An 18191-nucleotide genomic window follows, 5' to 3' on the forward strand; every position below is an offset into this window, starting at 1 on the left:
AACCTAAGTAGTTCAACATACAGTAACTGCTGAGAAGGTCCAAGCTACTGGATCTACTACTAGAAGCTGGAAAAGAGCTTCAGCAAACTACTTTCCTACAATGAGCGAGTACCTTAAAACTGAATCTATGGGTATAATTATTAAGTAAGTAGAAACAATCTTTAGACTTCCCAACATGGTATAATCAAGGACCAACCTGTCTCCAACTATGAAAATATGTAGGCTTAATGACCTATTTTAAAAAGCATTGGCCCCCTGGCTGTTATGTTGAGTTGGTACTTGGAACATGGTCAAGAGTTCTAACTTTCTTCCTGCAGTAAACAATGGCAGCCTCCATTTTTTCCTCAGTTCAAGTTTAAGTCAAAATTTAAAAATGAACTCTGGTATATTTAAAAAGCAGGACTGTATTTTATCAGTACATTACTAACTATAGCCAAGTATCAAATGTAAGTATGTTGCTTGCAATGAGAGAACAACTGTTCGTTATATCTGAACCTGAAACCCTTGAACATTTTGTGTCTGACTTTCCCTTCAAAACACTGCAGTTATCTTCTATAATGCACACAATCTCTGAAAGACTTTTGATAGATGTGAGCAGTCTCAGTCAGTCTCTTGCACCAAGCAAACAGTAATAGTGGATTGCAAGTGGTGTTGGCTATCCCAATACTGATAAGATTATTAAAAAAACGTTTTGATCAAAAGATAAGATGTATCTCTTGCCGTTAAACCACAGTGGCTTAACCATTCTTATTCCCAGTACAGCCAGCTATAAACGGTTAAAATCTCAATCGGTTCAGCAAGGGCCAGCCTGATTGTACCCAAGTTGACCATTGATCAACTTGGGTACAAACAGCATGTTGAATTTTTCATGCAATAATTGCTAGCAGCTATAGCTGCTAACAATAATCACTGCGTGTTCTCCTGACACGGAAAGCTCCCACTACCGGGAGAACACAATAGCTACATGGGAGGGATTCCCCCATCAATGCTGACTGTGTTGATGGTGGAATTTAGCTTTCTTTTTTCCCTGCAACCAAGAAAATTGCTCCATCTATGGCTGGCTTTAGCCACAGCAATGTTTTCTTTTCTGTGCTTAGTGTGTAGCTAAAACCCTATCCACTTCTAGCTCCGCTAGCATTTCTATTTTGTTCTTCCTTTAAGGATATTTGCCCATAAAAATGCAACACCTTCCCTTTTGGTCAGTGTCTGGAGCCACCTATGGTACATTTTGCTACTGAATATAACAAACAAAACCATTTGCCAACAAATAACTACAAATCCACTCTTGGTAAACACACCCCTATGTTTTAAACCTTTATACTGTTGGATATATAACAAAAACTAGAGAATATATAAAGAGTGATAACCGCGCTAAGGTGAAAAAAATATAATAATAAGAAGCAGCGACTTCAAGTGTGACCACACCCTTAGATAATGTATAGAAAAATAAGTCGCGCTGAGTGATGTGGATTAAACAAATAAATGTCCAAACAATCAAATGTCCCAAAATGTCAACTTGAAATGACGTTGAAAGAATGAACAAACTCCAAGGTCTCTTAGGGAATGCGCTTACCAAACAACCACTAAAAATCTGCAAGATTCATATGTCGAAGTGTATTCACAGGCCAGGGAGATTGGAGTTCATATGTCAGGATCCTCAACGAGAGGTGTCATAAATAAACATGAAAGAAAAAACCTCCATAGTGTGATACCGTACAAATAATATAGTAATCAACTATATTAGATTCCACCACCAATAAGTGAAAAATCCTTGACCAAATGTGCAACAGCTTACCAAATGAAAAAATGAAGCCAGTGAATATCCCAGTGATGGGAGAAAAGATGAAAAGGAAAAGCCACCACCAATTGTGAAGTCTCTTACCAAATATAGATTAAAGTGAGCAAAACACGGTTATTCCAGATGTATCAAGAAGCCAAATACGCCACTCAAGAGCACTGCAAGCCTCTTACCAGATGATATAGGATATGCACAGTATGATCACTTGTTGCGCTTCCCCATCAATAGGTAAACAGCTCCGGGACCAAATGGCATCAATAGGTATTGCTGTAGATCTCAGTACCAGGGTATTGAATTGAACCAGCCCGAGTAGAAAAGAAAGCGCCAATAGTGTAATAAATTCTAACAGATTTATTGTATAAAAGAAAAAGCACTTACAAACATAGTAGTTAAAAGTCACGAAGGATGAGAAGCCGCCGGCCGGATGGCAAAGCGCATCCGCTCCTTAGATAACTTCCGGGAATGACGTCAGCACGCCGCGACCTGACGGTGTTTCGTCCAAGAAGATGTTATCAAAGGTACGGACGGCGTGCTGACGCCATCTCTTATATGAGAACTAATTGGGATGACCGGAAGTGTTTGAACAGTTCCGCCCTGAGATTGTAAACGGGACATCTAGTATCCGGAGCCAGGGTGAACCTATCCCACCATTTTGCTTAAGGGCAGGGCTCGATCTCAATGTCCCTATGCGTCCCATGTTACAGGACAACCTCGTTATACACAGTATAATACGGACATGTGTTGCTGTATATTAAATCAGCAAAACAAAGGTAAATTCAATTTAAAAATTAAAATAGATAAAATTATGTAAAACAAACAAAGAAGCGAATATGGGCATTCAAGTCCCAACGCCATCTAGCGCTCAAATAAGGAACATATTGAGCAAACCAGAACTAAACAGCATAGGGCCTGGATGACCAATTTGCCCACATTACAGTGCATTTTCAGGCCAAATCTATAGCGGACTATGTTCAAACTCTATCCGGAAATCAGCATCAAAAAATGCATAGACCACACAGTTAGGAATTACACTATTATAGGGATATCAATATTACATTTTAGGAGGCCAATCGAAAAAACCTTCTTCATGTTCATTAAATTCACAGTATAAAAATCATCCAATTGAATGAATGAGCAAATTTAAATTAAATTAAATCTTACTGCACAGCAAGATATGATGGTAATCACATGAATACCATTTGTATATAATGATATCTCTAGCTGTTTACTTATTATTGAAGCTATATAAGTAAGAAGAGGGGTTTCGATCTGAACCAATTTGAGTAGATGATATAACAATCCCCATACATCAGTCACTCAGATTAGATTGTATTAATGAAAAAAAGAAAAAAAGAAGGAAAGACATATAAAACAAGGGTCTAAGAATTATCCAAAAATGCGTTTATCTCAACATCAACATTGAGGCCATATGGTACATAACATTTTACCCGGTGTATCCAGGACATCTCAAGTTTCGAGATGCCCCTTATAAGAGGCTCACCCCTCCAATGTGGCACAAAACGATCTATGCCCAGAAAGAGGGTGTGTCTTGTGTCTTTATTATGTACGGCTGCATAATGTTTGGATACGGAGTGTTTAGGAAAGCCCTTCCTTATATTTGCCACATGTTCATTTAATCTTACATTAAGTGGGCGTTTAGTCCTGCCTATATATTGGTGTCCACATGGACACTGAAGGAGATAGACAACCCCAGTAGTTGTACATGATATAAAGGGCTCAATGTTATGCTTACGTCCTGTACTCTTGGACACAAAATCCTGAACTCTTCTCCGTTTGTTGGAACTAAGGGTGCAAATTTGGCAACGGTTGCACCTATAATATCCAGTAAGTTGTTGCAAAAAACTGGGTTTGGGAACAGGGGGTTCTAGGATATTGGGGGAAACCTTGTCCCTCAAAGAGGGAACACCCCTGAAAACCACCTTAGGTTTAATAGGTAGATTTTCCCGGAGCACCGGGTCATTGTTCAATATATGCCAATGACGTGTAATTAGATTTTTTATGGTCATGTGTTGACTGGAATATGTAGTCACAAATGGCAGAACAAAAGGGTCAGCTTGATCTTGCCTTTTAATTTTAATTTAAGTAGTACTGAATTAAGCAATGAAGAAAAACTGATTCTCGACAAGGGTTTGAAATTTGCCCCACCTAAAAGGTTGGACAAGTTTCAGACCTATATGGACATTCACAGATTTGTCCAGAAGGTCAATATTAAACGCTATGTTTTGAGCAATCCCATTAAGGAGAATAGAGTGGTTAGCACTGAGTTTCAACATTCTGGTCTTGCTAATGCATCGTTATTTAATCCCCCTGGCAGTTTGGCCCCTTCATTAAAAGTATTCAGGGATGTTATGTTAAGGGATCTGGATAGCATTCATGTGCACAAATCCTCTATGTCTTCTGACTTGCAAAAGGGTTTAGACTCCCTGTGTGCACGTAAAGAATTAGTGATAAGGCCCGCAGACAGGGGGGGGGGGGGGTATTGCGGTACTGGATAAGAAAGATTATGAGGATGAAATGCAACGTATCCTAGGTGATAGACAAACTTATGTGTTATTACCTAAGGATCCTAAAGCCTCATATAAAAAAACTTTACAATCACTAGTAGAGAAGGGTTATAACTCTAGTATCCTTAACAACAAGGAAAAGGCATTTTTGATCCCTAAGTGCCCTCGCACTCCAGTGATATATTATTTGCCAAAATTACATAAAAGTCTGGTTTCCCCCCCGGGGCGTCCCATAGTCAGTGGTATTGGCTCTGTGACGTCCCGGGTGGGGAAATACAGTGGGTACGGAAAGTATTCAGACCCCCTTAAATTTTTCACTCTTTGTTATATTGCAGCCATTTGCTAAAATCATTTAAGTTCATTCTTCTTCCTCATGAATGTACACATAGCACCCCATACTGACAGAAAAACACAGAATTGTTGACATTGTTGCAGATTTATTAAAAAAGAAAAACTGAAATATCACATGGTCCTAAGTATTCAGACCCTTTGCTCAGTATTTAGTAGAAGCCCCCTTTTGATCTAATACAGCCAGGAGTCTTTTTGGGAAAGATGCAACAAGTCTTTCACACCTGGATTTGGGGATCCTCTGCCATTCCCCCTTGCAGATCCTCTCCAGTTCTGTCGGGTTGGATGGTAAACGTTGGTGGACAGCCATTTTTAGGTCTCTCCAGAGATGCTCAATTGGGTTTAAGTCAGGGCTCTGGCTGGGCCATTCAAAAACAGTCACGGAGTTGTTGTGAAGCCACTCCTTCGTTATTTTAGCTGTGTGCTTAGGGTCATTGTCTTGTTGGAAGGTAAACCTTCGGCCCAGTCTGAGGTCCAGAACACTCTGGAGAAGGTTTTTGTCCGGGATATCCCAGTACTTGGCCGCATTCATCTTTCCCTCGATTGCAACCAGTCGTCCTGTCCCTGCAGCTGAAAAACACCCCCACAGCATGATGCTGCCACCACCATGCTTCACTGTTGGGACTGTATTGGACAGGTGATGAGCAGTGCCTGGTTTTCTCCACACATACCGCTTAGAATTAAGGCCAAAAAGTTCTATTTTGGTCTCATCAGACCAGAGAATCTTATTTCTCACCATCTTGGAGTCCTTCAGGTGTTTTTTTAGCAAACTCTATGCGGGCTTTCATGTGTCTTACACTGAGGAGAGGCTTCCGTCGGGCCACTCTGCCATAAAGCCCCGACTGGTGGAGGGCTGCAGTGATGGTTGACTTTCTACAACTTTCTCCCATCTCCTGACTGCATCTCTGGAGCTCAGCCACAGTGATCTTTGGGTTCTTCTTTACCTCTCTCACCAAGGCTCTTCTCCCCCGATAGCTCAGTTTGGCCGGACGGCCAGCTCTAGGAAGGGTTCTGGTTGTCCCAAATGTCTTCCATTTGAGGATTATGGAGGCCACTGTGCTCTTAGGAACCTTAAATGCAGCAGAAATCTTTTTGTAACCTTGGCCAGATCTGTGCCTTGCCACAATTCTGTCTCTGAGCTCTTCAGGCAGTTCCTTTGACCTCATGATTCTCATTTGCTCTGACATGCATTGTGATCTGGAAGGTCTTATATAGACAGGTGTGTAGCTTTCCTAATCAAGTCCAATCAGTATAATCAAACACAGCTGGACTCAAATGAAGGTGTAGAACCATCTCAAGGATGATCAGAAGAAATGGAAAGCACCTGAGTTAAATATATGAGTGTCACAGCAAAGGGTCTGAATACTTAGGACCATGTGATATTTCAGTTTTTCTTTTTTAATAAATCTGCAAAAATTTCAACAATTCTGTGTTTTTATGTCAGTATGGGGTGCTATGTGTACATTCATGAGGAAGAAGAATGAACTTAAATGATTTTAGCAAATGGCTGCAATATAACAAAGAGTGAAAAATTTAAGGGGGTCTGAATACTTTCCGTACCCACTGTATATAGACACGTACTTGCAACCTTTGGTTCAAGCTACACCCTCATTCATTAAGGACACTAAACATGTCATTAATATGTTGGCTGACCTAAGACCTACAGAACATCTATGGTTGGTCACAGCTGACGTTTCATCCCTCTATACGGTAATACCGCATGAGGTAGGCCTTAATGCCGTTAACATGTTTCTGACTCGTGATTCTAATTTACCAGAGGTTCAAATTTCTTTCATTATGGAGTTACTTAAATTTGCAGCACAACATAATTACTTCTGGTATAATGGTCAATTTTATCCAGGAGATCACTGGTGTGGCCATGGGGGCTAAATATGCCCCGTCCCTTGCCAATCTTTTTATGGCCCAGTGGGAGGAGGACGTCATCTATGCGTATCACCGCCCACAGATTCTTCTGTGGGCTAGGTATATCAATGACGTCCTCCTCCTATGGGATGGCACACATGATGATCTGTCCTCATTTTTGGAGGAGCTCAACTCTAATGATAGAGGCATACATTTGAACTATGAATGCAGTCAACTTGTTGTCAACTTTTTGGATTTGAATATATCCATTAGGGATGGACAATTTGTCACCTCCACCCACTTTAAATCAACCGACAGGAATTCTTATATTCCTGTCGAGAGTTGCCACCACGCTCCTTGGTTGCGTGCCATCCCCAAGGGCCAATACCTCCGCATCAGACGGAATTGTTCCGATATCCGGGACTTTGATAGACAGGCACAAACTCTAACAACTAGGTTCCTGGATAAGGGATACAACGAGGAGTTCCTTCAACAGGCTCTGTCTGAGGTGAGATCAACCGACAGACAGGTTCTGTTGAGCAAGTCTAGAAGGCAAGATCAAGCTGACCCTTTTGTTCTGCCATTTGTGACTACATATTCCAGTCAACACATGACCATAAAATATCTAATTACACGTCATTGGCATATATTGAACAATGACCCGGTGCTCCGAGAAAAATCTATCTATTAAACCTAAGGTGGTTTTCAGGGGTGTTCCCTCTTTGAGGGACAAGGTTTCCCCCAATATCCTAGAACCCCCTGTTCCCAAACCCAGTTTTTTGCAACAACTTACTGGATATTATAGGTGCAACCGTTGCCAAATTTGCACCCTTAGTTCCAACAAACGGAGAAGAGTTCAGGATTTTGTATCCAAGAGTACAGGACGTAAGCATAACATTGAGCCCTTCATATCATGTACAACTACTGGGGTTGTCTATCTCCTTCAGTGTCCATGTGGACACCAATATATAGGCAGGACTAAACGCCCACTTAATGTAAGATTAAATGAACATGTGGCAAATATAAGGAAGGGCTTTCCTAAACACTCCGTATCCAAACATTATGCAGCCGTACATAATAAAGACACAAGACACACCCTCTTTCTGGGCATAGATCGTTTTGTGCCACATTGGAGGGGTGAGCCTCTTATAAGGGGCATCTCGAAACTTGAGATGTCCTGGATACACCGGGTAAAATGTTATGTACCATATGGCCTCAATGTTGATGTTGAGATAAACGCATTTTTGGATAATTCTTAGACCCTTGTTTTATATGTCTTTCCTTCTTTTTTTCTTTTTTTCATTAATACAATCTAATCTGAGTGACTGATGTATGGGGATTGTTATATCATCTACTCAAATTGGTTCAGATCGAAACCCCTCTTCTTACTTATATAGCTTCAATAGTAAGTAAACAGCTAGAGGTATCATTATATACACATGGTATTCATGTGATTACCATCATATCTTGCTGTGCAGCAAGATTTAATTTAATTTAAATTTGCTCATTCATTCAATTGGATGATTTTTATACTGTGAATTTAATGAACATGAAGAAGGTTTTTTCGATTGGCCTCCTAAAATGTAATATTGATATCCCTATAATAGTGTAATTCCTAACTGTGTGGTCTATGCATTTTTTGATGCTGATTTCCGGATAGAGTTTGAACATAGTCCGCTATAGATTTGGCCTGAAAATGCACTGTAATGTGGGCAAATTGGTCATCCAGGCCCTATGCTGTTTAGTTCTGGTTTGCTCAATATGTTCCTTATTTGAGCGCTAGATGGCGTTGGGACTTGAATGCCCATATTCGCTTCTTTGTTTGTTTTACATAATTTTATCTATTTTAATTTTTAAATTGAATTTACCTTTGTTTTGCTGATTTAATATACAGCAACACATGTCCGTATTATACTGTGTATAACGAGGTTGTCCTGTAACATGGGACGCATAGGGACATTGAGATCGAGCCCTGCCCTTAAGCAAAATGGTGGGATAGGTTCACCCTGGCTCCGGATACTAGATGTCCGGTTTACAATCTCAGGGCGGAACTGTTCAAACACTTCCGGTCATCCCAATTAGTTCTCATATAAGAGATGGCGTCAGCACGCCGTCCGTACCTTTGATTACGTCTTCTTGGACGAAACGCCGTCAGGTCGCGGCGTGCTGACGTCATTCCCGGAAGTTATCTAAGGAGCGGATGCGCTTTGCCGTCTGGCCGGCGGCTTCTCATCCTTCGTGACTTTTAACTACTATGTTTGTAAGTGCTTTTTCTTTTATACAATAAATCTGTTAGAATTTATTACACTATTGGCGCTTTCTTTTCTACTCGGGCTGGTTCAATTCAATACCCTGGTACTGAGATCTACAGCAATACCTATTGATGCCATTTGGTCCCGGAGCTGTTTACCTATTGATGGGGAAGCGCAACAAGTGATCATACTGTGCATATCCTATATCATCTGGTAAGAGGCTTGCAGTGCTCTTGAGTGGCATATTTGGCTTCTTGATACATCTGGAATAACCGTGTTTTGCTCACTTTAATCTATATTTGGTAAGAGGCTTCACAATTGGTGGTGGCTTTTCCTTTTCATCTTTTCTCCCATCACTGGGATATTCACTGGCTTCATTTTTTCATTTGGTAAGCTGCTGCACATTTGTTCAAAGATTTTTCACTTATTGGTGGTGGAATCTAATATAGTTGATTACTATATTATTTGTACGGTATCACACTATGGAGGTTTTTTCTTTCATGTTTATTTATGACACCACTCGTTGAGGATCCTGACATATGAACTCCAATCTCCCTGGCCTGTGAATACACTTCGACATATGAATCTTGCAGATTTTTATTGGTCGTTTGGTAAGCGCATTTCCTAAGAGACCTTGGAGTTTGTTCATTCTTTCAACGTCATTTCAAGTTGACATTTTGGGACATTTGATTGTTTGGACATTTATTTGTTTAATCCACATCACTCAGCGCGACTTATTTTTTTATATATAACAAAAACTATCAGCGCAAAAAAATATATCAATAGTGAATGGTGCAATAAACAAATGATATAAAGACCGGCTGCACACACTAAAAGTGTCTAAACCACACAATGTAAACTAAATAAACCAAAAAGTAGTGTTGCGCCAGTCATGTGCACACATAGTGTAATAAAACTCAAAATGAGTGTCCATACATGTTCCAATGTCCATACAATCAATCAAATAAACAGTGAATCCACGTGTCCAAAATAATCTTGTGCAAAACTTAATTAGTGCTTTTGTGATTAGTGCAATCCCACCACCAGGTGAATTGGTCTCTCACCTCCACTATAGACCCACTGCTAGGTCAATCACAGCGTTGTATATACACAGGGACCTTCAGATAGTAAAGGCTATGGATAGCCTATCACCTCCAGAGGGATTCTCACCGATAGACATAAAAGGGGAACAAAGGAAGACATCTAGTGCTCTCTGTATGGTTGCAGTAAACCGCTTTATTGAGTAAAGGAATGGTACTCACAAAGGTGGCGCTTCCAAAGCGCATAGCAATCAGCATAAATGGTATCTAGGAAGAGACAGCTTCCAGCACGCAGGCTCTGTCCCCTATACGCGTGACGTTGAAGCCCAACCACAGGCGTTGACTTCCTCAGTAGGGGTGGAGACTGCATGGTGTGCTGCGCCTCAAATGGCCGGGCTGGACCCCCTTACATGAAGCTGATTGGATCTATTTACATATTGCCCTCCCTGTGCCTTTTATGCAGCTCAGGACCCCGGAAATAAGAATATTCACATTCATTCCCTGGTGCCACATCTCTATACCGGATTAAATAGAGAATAGAGCAAATGCAATGCATCTATCACTTTACATTTATCAGAGACTGCATGCCAGAGCTCATCTCTTCCTAGTATATACCGATCTTTTACAAATAATACACTTTATTAAATGACAATTCATAATAAATATATAAATACCTAATAAAACTTCTACTTGATTAAAAACGCATTAAATTTATAAAGGTGCATATATTGGAATCTAAAAATGCATCAACTTTTAAAACGCATAAAAAACCCATAAAAATGTATATATCAGAAAAATCCCCATGACTAAAACAGAAATACATCAAATCTTGCAGAACCAGAAGATCATCATTAAAAATACAGATAAAAAGCTATCAATAAAAAATGATGTCTAAAATAATACCAGAATGCATTATCTATCGCTAATAAAGCAGTTGAGGTCGAAGTCGATGTTGAGACTTCTAGGTGACAATACTTTGGTCTCATACACCCAAAAGGATTCTCTTCTACTCAACTGTCTTATATAGTGACTCCCTTACCAGGGAATAAATGTGAATATTCTTATTTCCGGGGTCCTGAGCTGCATAAAAGGCACAGGGAGGGCAATATGTAAATAGATCCAATCAGCTTCATGTAAGGGGGTCCAGCCCGGCCATTTGAGGCGCAGCACACCATGCAGTCTCCACCCCTACTGAGGAAGTCAACGCCTGTGGTTGGGCTTCAACGTCACGCGTATAGGGGACAGAGCCTGCGTGCTGGAAGCTGTCTCTTCCTAGATACCATTTATGCTGATTGCTATGCGCTTTGGAAGCGCCACCTTTGTGAGTACCATTCCTTTACTCAATAAAGCGGTTTACTGCAACCATACAGAGAGCACTAGATGTCTTCCTTTGTTCCCCTTTTATGTCTATCGGTGAGAATCCCTCTGGAGGTGATAGGCTATCCATAGCCTTTACTATCTGAAGGTCCCTGTGTATATACAATGCTGTGATTGACCCAGCAGTGGGTCTATAGTGGAGGTGAGAGACCAATTCACCTGGTGGTGGGATTGCACTAATCACGAAAGCACAAATTAAGTTTTGCACAAGATTCTTTTGGACACGTGGATTTACCGTTTATTTGATTTATTGTATGGACTTTGAAACATGTATGGACACTGATTTTGAGTTTTATTATACTATTGGATATACTCTAGAAGAAGGGTACCAATGACAGTGGCAAAATTGATAAATAATGGTGCGCCTACAATAAAATGTTTATGTGTAAAAACATCAGCTGTGTTGTCATTTTATATTTGGATTTTACCAGCACTGAATATCTGTTTAATACATACAAAAAAACAGAAGCTTTGGTGATTTCACAGGTGAGCTACTTTTATTTAGTCACAATAAATATGTCCAATAAAGTAGGTATGACCAATATCAGCAAACACATCAACAGAGGCAACAAAAAGGATGCTTTTTTCAAATGTATTGCAAAGAAACAGCAGACTGATTCATCTCTTTTAAAAACCTAACATTAATGACTAGCGTCTTTATCTTTACAATCACAGCAGGATGATAAATCTTGCTGGGATATCATTCAAACTTCCTCCTCAAAGCACTCTTTGACTGCTGCTCAAGACTTTCCTCTATATCTAAAACATTCAGTAAAGACCCATGAAAACAAATGTCATTGCCAATAATGATGGTGGACACTGGTGATGGTCACCCCTGGATTATAAGGGATAAAACACATCATAATGGTCAAGAATCATTTAATGCCACAGATTATGTTCTGCACTATTGAGTGTGCCTTGCTTCCTTCTTTTAGGGCTGTGACAAAAAATCCCTAGCAGTTTAAAGGTTTGCAGTGCCATTGTGTAAGGTTCTCTACCATTAATAGGTATTTATCTAGGCACACATGGGAAGTTCAACACTCCTACTGCATATTATACAATAGCCTAATAAAGATGAGTCCATTTTTACCACATCATTAGTCTTGAGCGAAAATCAAAATATGATAAGTTTAAGTACATTATTATTATTATTATTATTATACATGATGAAAAAACCTTTTACCACTCATTGCTGTAATTTAATATTATATATGTTAGAACCTCAAACCAAGTTCAAAAGTAGAAAAGAGAAAAAAAAATATTCACAATATTCTTGAACTTTATTTTTTATGCAAACACCTGTGGAAATAAAACCAGGACATCATATGGTTACTAGACCATGTGCAGAATAGTGGTTTGCAGAAAACCCATACTTTCCAACAGGATCAAAGCTAAGTAGGCCCAAGTAGAAAAAAAAAATAGTTGTAAACACTGATTTGAATATTTGACCTTAGTGACATATACTGTGCATATACTGTAGGTGGTATTCTCAATTACAGGTACTATTGGATGGAAAGGCCCTTACCAGACATCCTCGGCATCTTCATCACACTCTGCTCCAAACTGGCAAATATCACAGGTTGATGTCTCCTTTTGACTGGTCTCTCCAGAGCCTTCATTAGCTGTAAGATACAAACATTAATACAACAAGTTAAGGTTATTTTTTATTTGCACTAGTGCGGTTACTACACATTTTATTTATTAATACAATAAGAACAGCAGCTGACATAGGCCTCTTTCACACGGCCGCTCCGATTTTTTCTTCCGCTCCGGCACTTTTTTTTTTTTTTCACGGACACGGATGACACTTGTCACTTGTGTCATCTGCTCCGTATGTCCACATATCATCCTATCCGTTTGCGGATGATATACGGACATAATGTATGTCTATGGGGATTGCGGATGTCAGCGGATGACACCGCTGACATCCGATTTTGCATCCGTTCCGTTTTTTAAATGGAAGAAAAATAGGGTTCTGTTCCGTTCCAAAAAACGGAACAGAACTGAAAGGACACAAATCGGATGTCAGCGGATCGGTCATCCGCTGACATCCGCAATCCCATTGACATGCATTATGTCCGTATATCACCCGCAAACGGATGGGGTGATATACGGACATCTGGAATGCCCGTGTGAAAGAGGCCTTATATGTTGTTGTTGGGGAGATAAAAAAAATTGTTGTTGGGGAGATTAAAAACAATATTCGGTTTTGAAAAACTGTGGAAACCACAACATACAATATATTATATTCCCAAACCTGTAGATTTTATGAAATGAGTAGGATTACAAATAATACATCATTCATCGTTTCTTCAATATAATGTCAAGTAGTACATACATTGCAATCATAGGAATGTGATTTACACCAACGTTTGTCATTTACACCAAAGTTTGCTATTTACAGTACATTAATTTGGCAGTACTTTTTATTACTACATGAAAGCGATGTAACAGGATTTGCGTTCCACAACTGACAGTTTGCTTTGGCTTTCAAAAGTAGCGGTGACTTCCATTGTAAATTACTTAAACTGAAAATCTTTTATATTTTTTATTTAGAGACTTAAGACCCTGATGGGCCTAATTACCAACAAAAAATAATTTGGAAACATAGAGATCTGCATAATTAGTTTGAAACAAAAGTACAGACTAGTGTTAACAAGTGACCATAATAAAGTATTTAATGTAAAAAGTTATAGACTATGCAAATTTAGGTTGGCATGTACAGCTGCTAAGTTTTAGCAAATTCCTAATGAGGTAACAACTGTAAAACTATTAACAATGACAATATAACCAAGCAAAAGAATGTAACTAGCTAACCTGTACATAATCAATCAGTACGCAATGCAGACTGCTAAGTATTGTGGTAAAGATTATGATCCCCTGTTGTATGGCACAGGCATAGTATATCCATGTGATAGACTACACACATAGCAGAAATGCACCTGCCCAGGTTGTCCAGTGCTCAGAATAATGGCAATACCATTGCCATCCTTTAACTCATCCTTTTCCAGCCTTTTTACCCAGAGGAACCCTTGAAATATTTTTTCAGGTCTCAGGGAACCCTTGAAAAGCATATACATATATATATATCTACAGCTCATCATAATGTTACCTATAAATAAAAAAAATAAAAAAACACCTAGAGTATTTAACAATCAGGGTGAATCTTTTTAACCACTTAAGCCCCGGAAGATTTTACCCCTTCCTGGCCAGGGCCTATTTTGCGATTCGGCACTGCGTGACTTTAACGGACAATTGCGCGGTCGTGCGATGCTGTACCTAAACAAATTTGATGTCCTTTTTTCCCACAAACAGAGCTTTCTTTTGGTGGTATTTGATCACCTGTGCGATTTTTTGATCATGCGCTATAAACAAAAAAAGAGCGTAAATTTTGCAAAAATAACAATATTTTTCACATTTTTTTATATGAAATTCCCCAAAAAAATGTAAAAATCAAAATTTTTAACATTTTAGGCCAATTTGTTTTATGCTACATATTTTTGGTAAAAAAAATCGCAAAAAGCATATTTTGATTGGTTTGTGCAAAAGTTATTGCGTTTACTAACTAAGGGAAAGATTTTTCATTTTTGTTGGGTTTTTTTAACGCGTAATGGCGGCGATCTGCGATTTTTTTTGCGGGACTGCGACATTGCGACGGGCAGATCGGACCCTTGACTGACATTTTTGACACTTTTGGGGTTACCAGTGACATTACTACAGTATTCAGTGCTATACATATGCACTGTTACTGTAAAAATGACACTGGCAGGGAAGGGGTTAACTTTATTTGAGAAGGAGGGGTTAAGTGTGTCCCTAGGGGTGTGATTCTAACTGTGATTGGATGTGGCTTGTGATGTAACAGCAGAGATCAACGGTCCTACATAGCAGGACCGTATGATCTGTGCTGTTGCACAGGGGAGAATGACAGGCGGCTTTGTTTACATTAGCCGCCTGTCTTTCTCCCGGTGTAACGGACGATCGCGAGTGCCCGGCGGACATCAGGTCCACCGGGCACACGCTCGGGGGGGTCCGTGCGCTCGCTCCCCAAGGCCTCACAGGCTAGTGACGTACCCATACGTCACTTTGCCTGTGAGGGGCTGACCGCCGCAGTATATGTACTTGCGGCGCTCCGCAAGTGGTTAAATAGTAAAACTTTATTAGAGTTTTTAGCAGTGGCGGCTGGTGAAGGTTTAAGTTGGGGGGCGCAAGACCCCGCCCTTCTATTTTGACCCCTCCCATTTCTCAGAAGCCCCACCCTTTATAGACTCCACCCATTTTGTCCCCTGTATTTTGCTTGCGTGAACAAATTCTCCCAATATATCACATATTAAGGGGTCTCTCAGTACTAGTATATCCCATAATAGGGAGCAGGGGCCCTATTATGGGATATACTGTGAGAGACATCCTATTATGGGATACACTGACTGAGAGTGGCACAAACCCCACAGTACAGACCCCCCCCCAGCACAAACCCCTCAAGCACAAACCCGCACAAACCCCCTAGCACAAACCCCACAGTACAGGCCCCCTAGCACAAACCCCACAGTACAGGCCCCCTAGCACAAACCCCACAGTACAGGCCCCCTAGCACAAACCCAACAGTACAGGCCCCCTAGCACAAACCCAACAGTACAGGCCCCCTAGCACTAATCCAACAGTACAGGCCCCCTAGCACTAATCCAACAGTGCAGGCCCCCTAGCACTAATCCAACAGTGCAGGCCCCCTAGCACGAACCCAACAGTACAGGCCCCCTAGCACTAATCCAACAGTGCAGGCCCCCTAGCACTAATCCAACAGTGCAGGCCCCCTAGCACAAACCCCACAGTACAGGCCCCCTAGCACAAACCCCACAGTACAGGCCCCCTTTCAATGCAGTGACCAGCGTACATGCCCCCTTTCAATGCAGTGACCAGCATACATGCCCCCTTTCAATGCAGTGACCAGCGTACATGCCCCCTTTCAATGTAGTGACCAGTATACATGCCCCTTTCAATGTAGTGACCAGTATAAATGCCCCCTTTCAATGTAGTGACCAGTATAAATGCCCCTTTCAATGTAGTGACCAGTATAAATGCCCCTTTCAATGTAGTGACCAGTATACATGCCCCTTTCAATGTAGTGACCAGTATAAATGCCCCTTTTCAATGTAGTGACCAGCATACATGACCCCTTTCAATGTAGTGACCAGTATACATGCCCCTTTCAATGCAGTGACCAGCGTACATGCCCCCAATGCAGTGACCAGCGTACATGCCCCCAATGCAGTGACCAGCGTACATGCCCCCAATGCAGTGACCAGCATACCATGCTCCCAATGCAGTGACCAGCATACCATGCCCCCAATGCAGTGACCAGCATACATGCCCCCAATGCAGTGACCAGCGTACATGTCCTCAATGCAGTGACCAGCGTGCGTGCCCCCTTCAATGCATTGAACAGTGTACATGTCCCCAATGCAGAGTTTAGCGTGCGTGCCCCCTTCAATGCATTGATCAGTGTACATGTCCCCCAATGCAGATTTTGCGTGCGTGCCCCCTTCAATGCATTGATCAGTGTACATGTCCCCCAATGCAGAGTTTAGCGTGCGTGCCCCCTTCAATGCATTGATCAGTGTACATGTCCCCCAATGCAGAGTTTAGCGTGCGTGCCCCCATCAATGCATTGACAGTGTACATGTCCCCCAATGCACCGTGACCTGCCTGTACCTACCTGTTCTGGCCTGGCCTGGGTCCATCCAACCATCCATGATGGATGGATGGACCCAGCCCATGGCAGAACAGGTAGGTACAGGCATGGATGGCATTGGTGATGGCAAATTGGCAAGGCTTAGGCATGGCAATCTAATTTGGCATGGCAATGGCTGCAGTGCCCAGTGCCCACAGTGCTGCCCACTGCCCAGCATTTTTTTTTACGGTCACGCCGGAGGCCTGAGGAGAAGACTGGAGGAGAGGAGGACTGACAGGAGAGGACTGAGGAGGACTCACTTACCGGTGGTGACCCCGGCCCCGACTGACTGGTACTCGTGCCTACTTCCTTCCACTGTGTGAGATGATGACCCTCCGCTCGAGACGCTGCGTGGCCTGGTGACTGGATCCAGGACCAATTCCGGTGACGGTCTCACTCTCCTCTCCTCTCCGCTCTGCAGTGCCGCCGGTGCCGCCGTCACTCCCGTCCGTCCACCGTCCACTGCAGTCGTTACCGGTGGCGTTGCGTGACTGACGCACGCGACGACAGCATCGGATGTCCTGGATGATGATTGGTCCAGGCTGGAGACTGGACCAATCACAGCCAGGATATCTCGAAAGGGGGGTGTCCTAGCGCCATGACCTGCGCCCAGGTTACGCCCCCAGAAGGCAGCCAATCGGCGCCTCTTCTGGGTCGTAAACCCCACCCCCCCATAGCCACCACATAGGCCGGCGAACGCAATTTTTTTTAACTTTATTGCTCTTTTTGTAATTTTTGTATTTTTTTTTATTTTTCCTTTTTTTTTTTCTTTCTTTTGGGGGGGGGGGGGGCGGCGCCCTGGCGCCCCTATGCACAGGCCGCCACTGGCAAGAGCACAATTTGAACTGCACAGTGGGACACAAGAAGTGTATCAAATTCAGTTTAATTATTTATGCATAATCCGCAAAAACCCAAGGCCTATACAATAACATGAGTGAATCTATTGTTGTCAGGAAACAGCTAGGTGGAACAATTGGAGTAAGCAGTGGTAGCGTGGGGCTTGAACTGGGAGGACTCAAAAAAGTGATCCAGATACTTCAAGTGGAACAATACTTATGTACTTTCTGCTCAGAAAAGACTTGAACAATATTCTAAAACTTAACTTCATTGGAACATGTTTGCATACTCCGATGAGAGTAAGGGTGAAACCCACTCCAGCAGATAATGGAAAACTATTTGTTTTTTTTGTTATTTCCCTCCTATTGTGCTGCCAACCGCATTAACCCGTGCTTCATTCCCTTTCCCCTACTTATTCCCTAATAA

The 18191-nt window shown here is 41.6% G+C and overlaps 1 protein-coding gene across 4 annotated transcripts in view; it reads right to left on the reverse strand.

The window, feature by feature from the left end:
• The window catches only part of TMEFF2 (transmembrane protein with EGF like and two follistatin like domains 2), a 915272-nt gene that overhangs the window by 401546 nt on the left and 495535 nt on the right, over window positions 1–18191 (reverse strand). For all 4 annotated transcript variants that reach the window (XM_082261208.1, XM_082261209.1, XM_082261210.1 and 1 more), the window contains exon 5: window positions 12729–12825. In XM_082261208.1, coding sequence (XP_082117334.1) covers window positions 12729–12825 — 97 coding nt within the window. The remainder of the gene's footprint in view (window positions 1–12728; window positions 12826–18191) is intronic.

This window comes from Pelophylax lessonae (genome assembly GCF_965119305.1).
Source record: "Pelophylax lessonae genome assembly, chromosome: 6".
In the NCBI taxonomy this organism is placed as follows: Eukaryota; Metazoa; Chordata; class Amphibia; order Anura; family Ranidae; genus Pelophylax; species Pelophylax lessonae.